This window comes from Chiloscyllium plagiosum, chromosome 33 (assembly GCF_004010195.1).
Source record: "Chiloscyllium plagiosum isolate BGI_BamShark_2017 chromosome 33, ASM401019v2, whole genome shotgun sequence".
Taxonomy (NCBI): Eukaryota; Metazoa; Chordata; class Chondrichthyes; order Orectolobiformes; family Hemiscylliidae; genus Chiloscyllium; species Chiloscyllium plagiosum.
In genome coordinates, this window is record NC_057742.1 from 5,146,136 (window position 1) to 5,159,336 (window position 13,201).

Sequence of the window (13,201 nt, forward strand, 5' to 3'; positions counted from 1 at the left end):
TACCCTTATTTTGAGGCTATACCCCCTAGTTCTAGTTTTACCTGTCAGTGTAAACAACCCCCCCCGCTTCTACTGTTTCTACTCTCTTCATAATTTTATATGTTTCTATAAGATCCCTTTCATTCTCCTAAATTCCAGTAAGTATAGTCCCAATCTACTCAATCGCTCCTCATAACATAACTCTCTCAACTGCGGAAGGAACATTATGAACCTCCTCTGCACCCCCTGTAGTGCCATTATATCCTTTCTCAAGTAAGGAAATCAAACTGTACATCGTATTCAAGGTGTGGCTTCAGCAGCACCCTATACAGCTGTACAATAACCTCCCTATTTTAAACTTCATCCCTCCAGCAATGAAGGACAATATTCCATTTGCCGCCTTAATTACCTGCTGCACCTGCAAACCAACATTTTGTGAGTCATGCACAAGGAATGCTGCAATGTTTCTCCAATTAAATAATGATCTGTTTGTTGTTATTTCTACCAAAATGGATTACCTCACTTTTACAAACATTGTACTCCATCTGCCAGACCCTTTCCCACTCACTTAATTTATCTATATCCCTCTGTAGACTGTGACCTCTACACCAAAGGATGCAGTTTAGTGTCATCTGTGAACCTTGACACACTACACTTGGTTCCCAACTCTAAATCATCTGTGTAAATTATAAACCATTGTGGTGCCAACACTGATCCCTGAGGCACACCTCTAGATACTGATTGCCAACAAGAAAAGCACCCACTTTCCCTACTCATTGCTTTCTGTCAGTTAACCAATCTTCAATACATGCTAATACATTACCCATGATGCTGTGCACCTTTGTTATGCAGCAGCCTTTTGTGTGGCATCTTTTTGAATGCCTACTGGAATGCCAAGTACACAATATCCACTGGTTCCCCATTGCCCACCATGCTCATAATTTCCTCAAAGAATTTGAGTAAGTTAGTTGAACATGACCTGCCTTTCAGGAGCCCAATGGCTCAATTTCTATCCAGATGTCTTGCTATTTCTTCCTTAATTATAGATCCAAGCATTTTCCCCACTACTGAAGTTAAGCTAACAGGCCTATGATAACCCGCCTTTTGTCCACCTTTTTTAAACAGTAGTGTCATATTTGCTGTTTTCCAATGTGCTGGAACCACTCGAGTCCAGTGAATTTTGGTATATTAACACAGGCGCATTTGCTATTTCTCCTGCCAACTCTCTTAGGACCCTGGGAGACATTCCATCAGGGCCAGGAGACGTCTACCATTGGCCCCATTAGCTTGCCCAACGCTACCTTTTTAGCGATAATAATCACTTCTAGGTCCTCACCTACCTTAGCTTCCTTGTCATCAATTATTGACATGTTATTTGTGTCTTCCACTGTGAAGACAGACACAAAATATCTGTGCTTAAAAAATTCCGCAATTTGTCAGCCTCTGAGAGAAAGTTTTCCTCCATATCTCTTCCTAAATGACAACTTCTCGCTCTAAGATTATGCCCTCTGGCTCTAAATTCTCCTTCAAGAGGAAACTATTCTCCATATTCACCCTGTGAAGCCTAATCAGAATCTTCCATTTTTCAACAAGATCTCCTCATTTTTTTCTAAATGTCAATGAGTACAGGCCCAGTCTAACACATAAAGCATTTTATATATTTGAGGTTTAGCTACTGTTGTAATGTAAGGAAACTTTCATTTGCAGTTATGTATTGGTTAATCTCTTACAGAATTGCAGAAGGGAAGGCAGTGGCAGAGTGATAATGTCAGTGGGCTAGTAATCCAAGATTCCAGACTAATGTTTGAATCCTGTTGTGGCACCTGGTGAAGGTTGAATTCAATAAAAATCTGTAATTAAAATGCTGGTCTAATGATGATCATAAAAAAAACCATCTGGTTCTCAAGTGCCCTTACCTGATCTGGCCTGCATGTAACTCAAGATCTTCAATAATGTGGTTTACTCTTACCTGCCCTCTGAGGGAGCCAATTAGCTTAAAGGCAATGAGAGGAAAAAAAAATTGTTGGCCCTGTAGCAATATTCACATTCCACATAAACTTCAAAAGAAGGAAGAAACAAGTCACCGGCACAATGTCTTCAAGTGGAGCTGTCCAAGATGCACACTCATAATTTAGTCTCCATTTTAACACTAAATTCTGTCTTTATTTTAATGAAAAATAGACAATCTAATTATGAAAGTAGAGATGTACAGTTGAGTTGATGTATTATGAGTCCTCTTTGTTGCAGACTGATGTGTTTTAAAAGATTTTGCATGACCTGATTTTTTTTTTAGAGCCAATTAAGTATTGTTGTTGTTTAGTAAATATGACAGCCAGTTTGCAAACCACAAGGTCCCACAGCAACACTGAAACACATGACCAAGTCATGTTGATTAAGAGATAAATATTGGACAAGAAAAGTTCTGCATGCATCTTTTAATATCGTGAGATGTTTACTCTCTCTTTGAGAAGGAAAACATGGAAACAGTCCAGGCTAACTGGAGAAGGTGAAACAGCCAGAATGTTTAGTTATGGGTATCTACTCCAGGAGTCCAAGTGATGCTCCTGGCTTACAAGTAATGAATGCTTGTCCAGGTGACCAGTAAATCTGGTAGCGGGACGATCGACTCCTTAAGATATCAGCAGGGGCATCATCACCTTGCCTAGCTCTGCCATAAGGTTTGCCATACTCGTCGTGCATGCATACGGAATAAGCTGCGAACCACATATTGCTCAAGCAACGCCACCCGGCCCCAAGTGGAAATGATGTTCATTTCCATGCTCTCCACTGAACCTGGACTGCATAACAGAAGATTCTGTCCACAAATGTTTTTATTATACCTATTTTTCACATAGGAAGTCAGTTTAATTTATTCCATAAATGAGATGTAAGCAAGGGACAAGTCTCAACTCAAAGGCAGTTGTAATTCATGTATACATTTTGCATCTAATAGAACCACATAATATTTAAGATACAGCAATTAATTGAAATTTTCTTCAGTTTTCCTTTCTGCAAAAAAAGCCTCCCTTATTCCAGAAGCCAGAATTAGCGAGTAAACTTTCCTGTCATTCCATTATTAACCAGCTCTATTTTTATGAAAAAAAAAACAAATTCTGGACTGATGTCAGGAAGTTGTTCTTACAGGAAGTGAACAGCACATAGGATATTAAAACAGACACCCTGGAATTGTTTCACAAAATTACCTACACTACTCTTTCTGCTTCATCTGTTTCATTCAGTCTTACATTGCTTATAAATACTTACTCCGCGCTACTGCTTTTCCCAAAGTCTTTATTAACTTAGTCAACATATTGCTGTGATCATTTTGTTATTTCTGTTCATTTTATACCCGTTCTATTTTGTTGAAAAAAAAAGATTAACTGCTAACAATTTACCTTGTATGATGTGTAGTATGATCTTGAACCTAGGGTCAACACCGAATAATGAATAAATAATAATTAAACTCTGTGGATACATCATGTGAAGTCATTCAATATTGAGGAATCATAATAGGGTGGCACGATGGCACAGTAGTTAGCACTCTGCCTCACAGTGCCAGGGACCCGGGTTTGATTCCAGCCTCAGGCAACCATCTGTGTGGAATTTGCACATTCTCTCCATGTGTGTGGGTTTCCACCAGGTGCTCCAGTTTCTTTCCACAGTCCAAAGATGTGTAGGTTATGTGGATTGGTAGTGCTAAATTGACCATAGTGTTCAGGGATACCTAGGTTAGGTGCATTATTCAGGGGTAAATATAGGGTAGGGGAATGGGTCTGGGTGGGTTACTCTTCGGAGGGTTGGGGTGGACTTGTTGGCCCAAAGGGCCTGTTTCCTCACTGTAGGGTTTCTATTTAAAAAATGATTCTATAATATCTTGATCCAAGCATCTAAATATTTTATATAACCATAAAGTGGTTTAAGTATGGACACTTAGTGTGAGTCTGTGTAGGATGTGGTTTCGTTTGTCAGCATCCAGCAATTTTAAGCACAACACAAAATTATAACTATGCTTATAAATGTGTGACAATGGAGTAAAGCAGGCAGATTTTGTTGTTGTTTATGAAATCACATATAAAAGTTGCAATTTGTTAGCTTTAAAGTTCTGTGATAAAGTAAAAATGTAATTAATGATATTTAAGTATATTCTTTGTTTATGCAACATAATATTGATTTCACTCATGCTGCTAGTCATTTAAAAATTTGGAATGCATATTACAAAACTAGTAGCTGATCAGTAAATAATCATTAATGTGCATTTTAACAATAGAGTTAATTCGGTTTAGAATACTTTGTCTGTCATTCGCATCTTAAGCACATAATCTAATTAGCAAATAAATCCAAAAATATTCATAAACTCAGCAAGTCAGTCAGAGCCTTAAAGAGAAAGGTAGATGTACTTATAAGTTGACAGCCTTTATCAAGTATTCTGTAGAATGGCTCCCAAAAACAGCACCCTGTTTTCTGCTGTTTATCTTCAGCACTTATCTTTTTGACATATCTGGTGAATTTTTTATTTGTTTACAGCCCCCTTATAAATGGTTGGTAAATCCCATGCCTTCTATTGCAGCATACATACAGAGCTCACGTTTCACCTTCATAGTACTAACTGTAGGAACTTGTGATATAACTATCACGCTGAAGAAAGGAAAACTAAAGTTAGTGCAGTTATATGTCTTGAGTACTGATGCCCATTTCTGATGGAGTGTTGTGCATGTTATCCTTGAATACTACCATCGTATCCTCGAATCAATGTAGTATCAATAATGGGCTAAAAATCAAGGGGAAGGTTTTTTCAGTGGTGCAGAAGGATGGTAGTATCTTCAATATGAAAAATCCCACACAAATATAAGTTGGCTGTTGATTTATAGTGATCCCTTATAAAAATGAATGGTAATTGTAATGCTGTATTGGTTAAGAAGAATACTGCTTTTCTGCACAATCAGAAATGAATGAATGACAGTTACTATTGGCTATGAGTAAATGAATTGGGGTAAAATGATATTACAGTTTAATGTGATCTGCTGATTTATATTATTTTGTTACGCTGTCTGTTGTGAAATTTGGCTGTCTGGAAACAGAATTGGCTGGCCCATAGAAGACAAAAGATGGTAGTAGGTGGAAAGTATTCAGCCTGGAGCTCGGTGACCAGTGGTATTCCACAGGAATCGGTTCTGTGATTTTTATAAATGACTTGGATGAGGAAGTGGAAGGATGAGTTAGTAAGTTTGCCAATGACACAAAGGTTGGTGGATAATGTGGAGGGCTGTTGAAGGTTGTAACGGGACATTGACAGGATGCAGAGCTGGGCTAAGAAGTTGCAGATGCAGTTCAACCTGGAAAAGTGTGAAGTCAATCATTTTGGAAGGTCAAATTAGAAAGCAGAATACAGGGTTAAAGGCATGATTCTTGGCATTGTGGAGGAACAGCGGGATCTTGGAGTCCAGGTCTGTAGGTGCCACTCAAGTTGGTAGGGTTAATAAGAAAGCGTATGGAGTGTTGGCTTCCATTAGCAGGGAGATTGCGTTTGAGCCGTGAGGTTATGCTGCAGCTCTATACAGCCCTAGTTAGACCACACTGGGAATATTGTGTTCAGTTCTGGTTTCCTCATTTTTGGAAGGATATGGGAGCTTTAGAAAGGATGCAGAGGCAATTTACCAGGATGCTGCCTGGACTGGAAGACATGAGTTATGAAGAAAGGTTGAGGGAGCTAATGCTTTTCTCATTGGAGTGAAGAAGGATGAGAGGCAACTTGATAGAGATATAAAAAAATGATGAGAGGTGTGAATAGTCAGACTTTTTCCCAGGGTAGAAATGGCTATCACAAGGAGGCATAATTTTAAGGCGATTGGAGGAAGGTTTAGGGGAGATGTCAGAGGTAGGTTCTTTACACAGTGGTGGGTGTGTGGAATTTACTGCCAGCAGTGGTAGTAGAGTCAGATACATTAGGGATATTTTAGTGACTCTTGGATAGGCGCATGGATGATAGTAAAATGAAAAGTATGTATATTAGTTTGATCTTAGAGTAGGATAAAAGGTTGGCATAACAACAATGGCTGAAGAGCCTGTATTGTGCTGTGCTGTACTATTCTATGCTCTACTTATTTACTCAGTTTATTTGATTTTCTAATGATTTATTCATCTGTTTCTTTATTTGTCCGTTAGTTCTGCTCATTATTTGATGGCCCACTGATTTTTCAGTTATTCGATTATTTATGTGTCGCTCACAAAACCTTCGCTTTCCATAAATTAGGAGACTTATTTCTTTTAGTTATGCTACTTTTCATTTTATCCATACATGGAGACTAAACATACTTATTTGTAAAATATTAAAATAAATGTCATTCTGTTATTAACCAATTCGGTCATTTAAAGCTAATCATTGTTCAATTTCTTTTAACAGAGAGTTGTGAGCAGCATTCGTTCTTGGAAAAAGATGTATGCTGTCCTGAGATCACATTCCCTATACCTGTACAAGGATAAAAGAGATGCAACGACTTATGATTGTGTGGATGAACAGCCCATTTGTATTAAGGCCTGTTTGATTGATATTTCATACAGTGAGACTAAAAGGAAGAATGTTTTCAGGTTGACTACATCTGATTTCTATGAATATCTATTCCAAGCTGAAGATCGAGACGATATGTTGAACTGGATTAAAATTATCCAAGAGAATAGTAAAACAGAGGGAGAAGTAAGTATGATACAAATTACTTATTTTTAATTCATGAACACTAAACTCTTCTAGGAGTTAAGGGTGTCACCTACAACACAAGATTCACCTTCAGAAACTGTCAGGTTTCACATCCCACTGAGTACAAAAGCAACCTGAATTTCCACTCTAATACTTCAAAGCTGAATACCTGATGTTTTAATATTTCTAGTAGAAGGACACATAAACCTACGTTTATAATTCATAATGATGGCACAGCAAAGATTAAAAGTTAGTGGCCTTGACATTCATATAAACTAGGCCCTTTGAACCTGTTCTGCCATTCAGTATGACCATGGCTGATCCTCTAACTTAGCCCCATATTTCCACTTTCTGTCAGTACCCTTGATGTCTTTAACATCTTTTTAAAAATTGTCAATCTCGTTCTTAAATATACTCAGTGACCCAGCTTCCACAGCCTTCTGTGGTAGCAAATTCCACAGGTTGACCACCTTCTGAATGAAAAAATGTTTCTTCATCTCAGTCCTAAATGGTCTACCATATATACTGAGACTGTGACCCTTGGTTTACACTCGCGACAAAAGCAAGCATTCTTCGTGTATCTAGTCTGCCTAGCCCCACTAGAATTTTACTCTTTTTAATATATTCTCTTTCATTGCAGGTAGTTCTTCTATGATATGGTGGTGCCATTCTTGTGCAAACCTGTATTATAGAAAAATCACGCTTTAGAAATGTTGGCAACGTAATTAAGTTAGAGCCAACACATGTTTTAAAAGTTTGCGCTTTGGAAACTGTCCCCAATTCGTCAGTCACGTTACAGCAAATTTGAGTTAATGAAATGCATGTTGTAGCAGAATGATCTGTGTTCTAAACTCTAGTGAGTACAGGCACAGTTGAACCAATCTCTCATCACAAGACTCTTCTACCATCCCTGGTGTCAGCCTAGTGAACCTTTACTGTACTCCTTCAATGGCAAGTATGACCTTCATTTGATAGCGAGACCAAAACTGCACGTAATCCTTCAAGTGTGATCTTACCAATCGCCTATATAACTCGCGTCTTCTGAAGAACTGTGGAATACTATTCCCATCCAGCTCACACTCTGCTGATTTTACTGTAGCATTATAGCATGACTTGCCATTAACCCACTTTCCAAAGGAAGGGAATTCCATTAAGTATCTATTACTCTATTTAAATAAGACATTTTGTACAATTTGCAGTCTCATTGAAATTTAATAATTGCTGATGATGCTCCCTCAGACTTAGGATACATTGGAGTGAAATGACAACAGTGCTGCTGATTTTCGAAGTAAAGTGTTTTATATTGTCAGAAGTCAGATGACACCAGATTATAGTCCAACAAGTTTATTTGAAATCACAAGCTTTCGGAGCATTGCCCTTCGTCAGGTGAAGTGAGAGAGAAGCACACAGACACAGAATTTATGGGCTGAGAGATCAAAAAATCATACTAATGGTGTGAGTAGAGTGTCAACAGGCTGAATAATAGGTCTCCGCAGATGATCAAGAATGTTAGACGGTGTGGGTAAAGTGTCAACAGCTGATACACAACCAAAGGGATGACCTATAATCTGATTAATTGGGGCAGAGACATAATTTTAAAACATAAAAATAAGGTGGTTTTGGTGACAAACCAAATGACTGGAATAACATAATAGGTATAAGAGTTACATGCCAAGGGTCGAACCAAAGTAATAAGTAATCCAAAACTGAACAAACTAATTAAGGTAGAGAAATCATAACCATTTATCAAGGTGATGGTGTCACAACAGGATGGTAAGGAAGATTTTACAGATACAGAAGTGTGGTGGGGCCATGTAGCACAACATGAACCCAAGATCCTGGTTGAGGTAATCTTCATTGGTACGGAATAGTCGTCAGACAGGAATATTCCCTCCCAGTCGGGGAACACTTAAGCAGTCCAGGACGTTCAGCCTCCAATCTTTGGGTAAGCATTCTCCAAGGCGGCCATTGAGATACACAACAACGCAGAATTGCCGAGTAGAAACTGATTGCCAATTTCTATACATTTCCATGCCTCCCTGTGAATATCAGATCCATTATATGGAGAATTGTGGAATAAGTGATGCTAACCAAAGATTTCAGAATGGTTGATCATCCTTTCTTCTTGATTACATATTGGTGCTAAGAGATTACTTTTTTATATTTGTTATTTATTATTAGGACATAAGTTCAAGACTGATCGAAGTTAAATTAAAGGAATACAGAAACCAGAGGTAATGAATCAGCTATATTGAATTATTTGATATTATCTTGCTCATGAAACAACTGATCAGAATTTTTCATCTTTTGCTACTAAGTTAGAGAATGAATATCTTCCTCCCAGTCTACTTGTGCACTGAAACCTTTACCCTTGTTAGCCAAGGATGTTTCAGAAATGGTAAATGCTCAGAAGGGTATGAACAGTGCTCTAAATCAGTTTTCCTAACTGATATTTTTCTTTTTGAGTCAGTGGTGAATATGATACAGTATCCTTTTAAAGTTGATTCAATTGAACTGCTAAGTGTCCTGCTGAAAAGAAATGAATTTCTTTATAGTGTTCAAATTCCATATATCTTTCTCTTGAAAGTTGATAGCTATCTGTATTTGTGTGCAAAATAACCACATATAAAGTGTTACTGGTGGTGCTATTGTGGTTCTGTGTGACGACTGTCATTTTGTTACTATTTTAAAAAGGAGAAATTCCAAAAGGAAATATTTTGAATATTTACCAGAATTTGGCAAAGTTCCTTTGGTATTCAAACATTATACAGTACTATATTTGGTCTAACAGTGCAAGTTGTATTAGAACTAATACTAGTGCCAAAATATCGGGAGGTAAAGAACTCTACGCCCTCACTAAAAAAAAAAGTTTAAATTTCTAAAAAAGGCTTGTTTCAGTATATCATCAGTGGATGTTGAGGTTGGTGAGGCCACGTTTAGAGTACTGAGGATAGTTTTGCTACAGGAAGGATATTATTAAATTGAAGCGGGTTCAGAAAAGATTTACCAGGATGTTGCCAGGACTAAAGGTTTGAGTTAAAAGGACAGGCTGGGACTTTTTTCACTGGAGCATAGGAGCTTGAGAAATAACCTTAGAGGTTTATAAAATCACGAGAGAAATAGATAAGGTGAATAGCAATGGTCTTTTCTCTAGGGTGGGAGAGTTCAAAACTAAGGGGCATCTTTTTGAGGTGAGAAGCGAAAGATTAATAGGGACCTAAGGAGCAACTTTTTCACACACGGTAGTTCATATGTGGAATGAACTGCCAGAGGAAGCGATAGATGCAGGTATATTTACAACATTTAAAAGACATTTGGATAGATACATGAATAGGAAAGGTTTAGAGGCTTATGGGCCAAATGCAGGCAAGTAAGACTAGTTTAGTTTGGGAAGCATGGTTGGCAGGAATAAGTAAGACCAAAGGGTTTGTTTCCATGCTATGTGACTCTATATGTGAAGTTTTACAGAAGCACAGTGACCTTGTTTTGTTCTTTTGACATTCCTAGACTAAAGGTGTTGATTACCTTAATGGTTAGGTTTCCCACACATTGAATGCTTATGATATCGTACCCATTCTTTTTGTGTGAACCTGATTTGATTACAATGAATTTTGAGCCTTACTCTTATTTTTCTGCCATTCATACAGCACATTTGTAGCAAGAGTTTGATGGGTCGGAATTTGGTATCTAACTAGGTCAATTGTAGGACACAATATTGCTTTTCACTTTGAAACAAAATAACTAGACTCCAATTGAAAATTAAGCTTGGGTCTTTCCTTTAACCAGATAAGCTACCCAAGAGTCTGTCATATCTTAATTCTTTTAGAAACCTTAAGTAGTAACTTTGTTTACAAACTATTGTTTAGTTTTACTTGATGGAACTTACAATCACACTATTTCCATTAGGGATGGTTATTTGCTGCATAATGGGCAATGTTTAAGTCTATTTTGACATCCAGACTCAGATTATTGTCTGCTTATTATTATATGCTGCAAATGGGACCTTGCTGAACCCAAATTCAGTGTTGTGTTTCCTACAATTTTCAACAATAGGTACTATTACAACCAAGACTGGAGGAGTGTTGCATTGCTCTGGTCCCTCAATTCCACGGGTTGCATCATCAAAAAATATATTTTTCCAATTACCGAGTTGACCAATTAGATACCACGATGTCGCTTTTTAAACAAAAAGGCCTTTCAACCAGCGTGGGTTGTTTTGGAGTCTGTTGCTTTGATGGACTGGCACATATCAAGTCACTAATTATGCACATTTATCTTTGAAGTCTTCTGGACACAGTTTGCTCAGAAATCATCATTTTGGAATTCTTTCAATTACGCTTTCAAATAGATTTTACCTGAACTTGTGTGGAGAATTTTCTTTGAGGAGAAAGTGAGGTCTGCAGATGCTGGAGATCAGAGCTGAAAATGTTTTGCTGGAAAAGCGCAGCTGGTCAGGCAGTATCCAGGGAACAGGAGAATCGACGTTTCGGGCATAAGCCCTTCTTCAGGAATTTTCTTCTCAGTAACAGAAGAGATCAGCTGGTTTAAAGCAGGCTTCCCTCCAATTCAGAAATAAAAACAGACATTGTTGGAAAAATTCAGCAGGTTTGGCAGCATCTGTAGAGAGAGCTGATTTAATGTTTTAGGTCTAGTGACTCTTCTTCAGAACAGACCCTTCTACCTGCCAATTCAGCTTGTTCTCAGCAAGCCTCCCTCCAACTCTAACTTGTTTTGGCAGGATTTCTTCTAATAGAGATAGATAAAGCAAGAACATCTCTGAGTTAGTCACTGTTCAGAAAATCCTACAGCAAACCAAGCAGTTATCACTAGTCTTATGATTTCTAGATAGCCTTGTAAAGAAAAATCTCAATGTTTACATTGAAGTTTCAGTGGCCTCCTTTAAAGCAAATACTCCACGTTTGTCTGTGAAACTTGGAATAAATTCCTTTTTTTCACAAACCTTCAAAATATAAATCCTCCAAACAATATTAAGTGTTAGGTGTCTTTACAGCAGCATTTCACAAATATTGACTGTAAGGATGTCGCAAGACTTTATTTATTTAGTTTTTCTTTTTCCTTCTTTCCTTTTTTCCCCAATCTACATTCATTTCTGTGAGCTTTCTGCATTTGCACAATGAAAGAGAACGTTTTATTACTTGTACGTGGTGTGGTCTGTTGAAGGATGTTTTTTTATTTTGCCAATCCAGATAATTATCATTTTATTTATTGTGGCATTTACTTTTTATGTCCTCACTCAAAACAGATACAAAATGCTCAATTGATACCTTAAATGTTTACCTGCGCTGCCCCTATTAATGCCTTATGTACATATACATCCAGGTCCCTCTGTCATGTACCCCTTTAGAGTTGTACCCTTTATTTAGATTCTTTCTCCATGTTTTTCCTACCAAAGTTCTGTGTATTGAACTCAATCTGGCACATACCCACTCATTCCAGCAACTTATTAATCATCTTCTCAAGTTCTACCATATTTTCCTCACTGTTTACAATGGTTCCACATTTCGTATCATCCCCAAATATTGAAATTAGGTCCTGTACCCCAAGGTCTAGATTGTTAATGCATAATTGGGAAAAGCAAGGGAGAACTCTATTGGAAAGCTTTACCCAGTCCAAAAAAGCTATGTTAATGACTACTGTTGTTTTAACCTGGCAAATTTTGCAACCATGTTGCTGCTGTTTTATTCATGAGCTCTAGTTTTATTCAAATGTTTGTAGTGTGGCACTGTATTAAGTGTGTTATGGAAGCCCAAAGTATTCTCTTGATCAACTGTTTCCTCTTGGGGGAAAAAAAAACTCTTAGCAAGTTAGTTAAAATTAATTTTCCATTAGGAAATTTATACTGGCTGTATTTACATATTTGTCTCTGGTACTATTATGTTGTCCCAAATTATTGATTCTAGAAGTTTTCAACCATCATAATTAAGCTGACTGATCTGCAGTTGCTTGACTTATTCTTGCATCCTTTTTTTTTGAATAAGACCATAATGTTTGCAGTTTGTAGTGTTGGTGTGGAATTGATGGGCCAAGTGACTTGGTTCCATACTGTGATTCTATGATCCCTCTGAACCTTCTATATTTACTCTTGTTTTAAATTATATTTTCTACCTGATGTCTGTCATAAGCGCATTTTTTTCTTTTGAATCATATCTTTTCCCTCTTTTGTCATCCAAATAACTCTGAATTTGTTTTCCTTACTTTCCCAATTAAGGAATTTACCAAAACTGTGCTTGAGTAGTTTTATTTTGTTGACCAGTGATTAAGAATGTTTTTCTTGGTGGAAATTTTTTTATAGCTTAAATTATAAGAATATGATCAGTCTTTTGCCCGGAGGGGCAAGTCAAAGGAAATTCTACTGTAGAACTAGTTTCTGCTCATGTTGACTTTCTCAGTGGTAAAGAGAAGAGATGGCCGAAGTTACCATGAAGGTCTTACCTTCTCAACCTTATGTGAGGCATGGTGACCCTCAGTTAAAATTCATCACCTGCCTTTGGCTCTCTGAGACTATGGCAA

The 13,201-nt window shown here is 37.5% G+C and overlaps 1 protein-coding gene across 1 annotated transcript in view; it reads left to right on the forward strand.

Annotated features, from left to right (window-relative positions):
* The window catches only part of LOC122539626 (rho GTPase-activating protein 23-like), a 266,170-nt gene that overhangs the window by 177,123 nt on the left and 75,846 nt on the right, over positions 1-13,201 (forward strand). The window contains exons 13-14 of the mRNA XM_043674624.1: positions 6,380-6,670; positions 8,852-8,904. Of these exons, the coding sequence (XP_043530559.1) occupies positions 6,380-6,670; positions 8,852-8,904 (344 nt within the window). The remainder of the gene's footprint in view (positions 1-6,379; positions 6,671-8,851; positions 8,905-13,201) is intronic.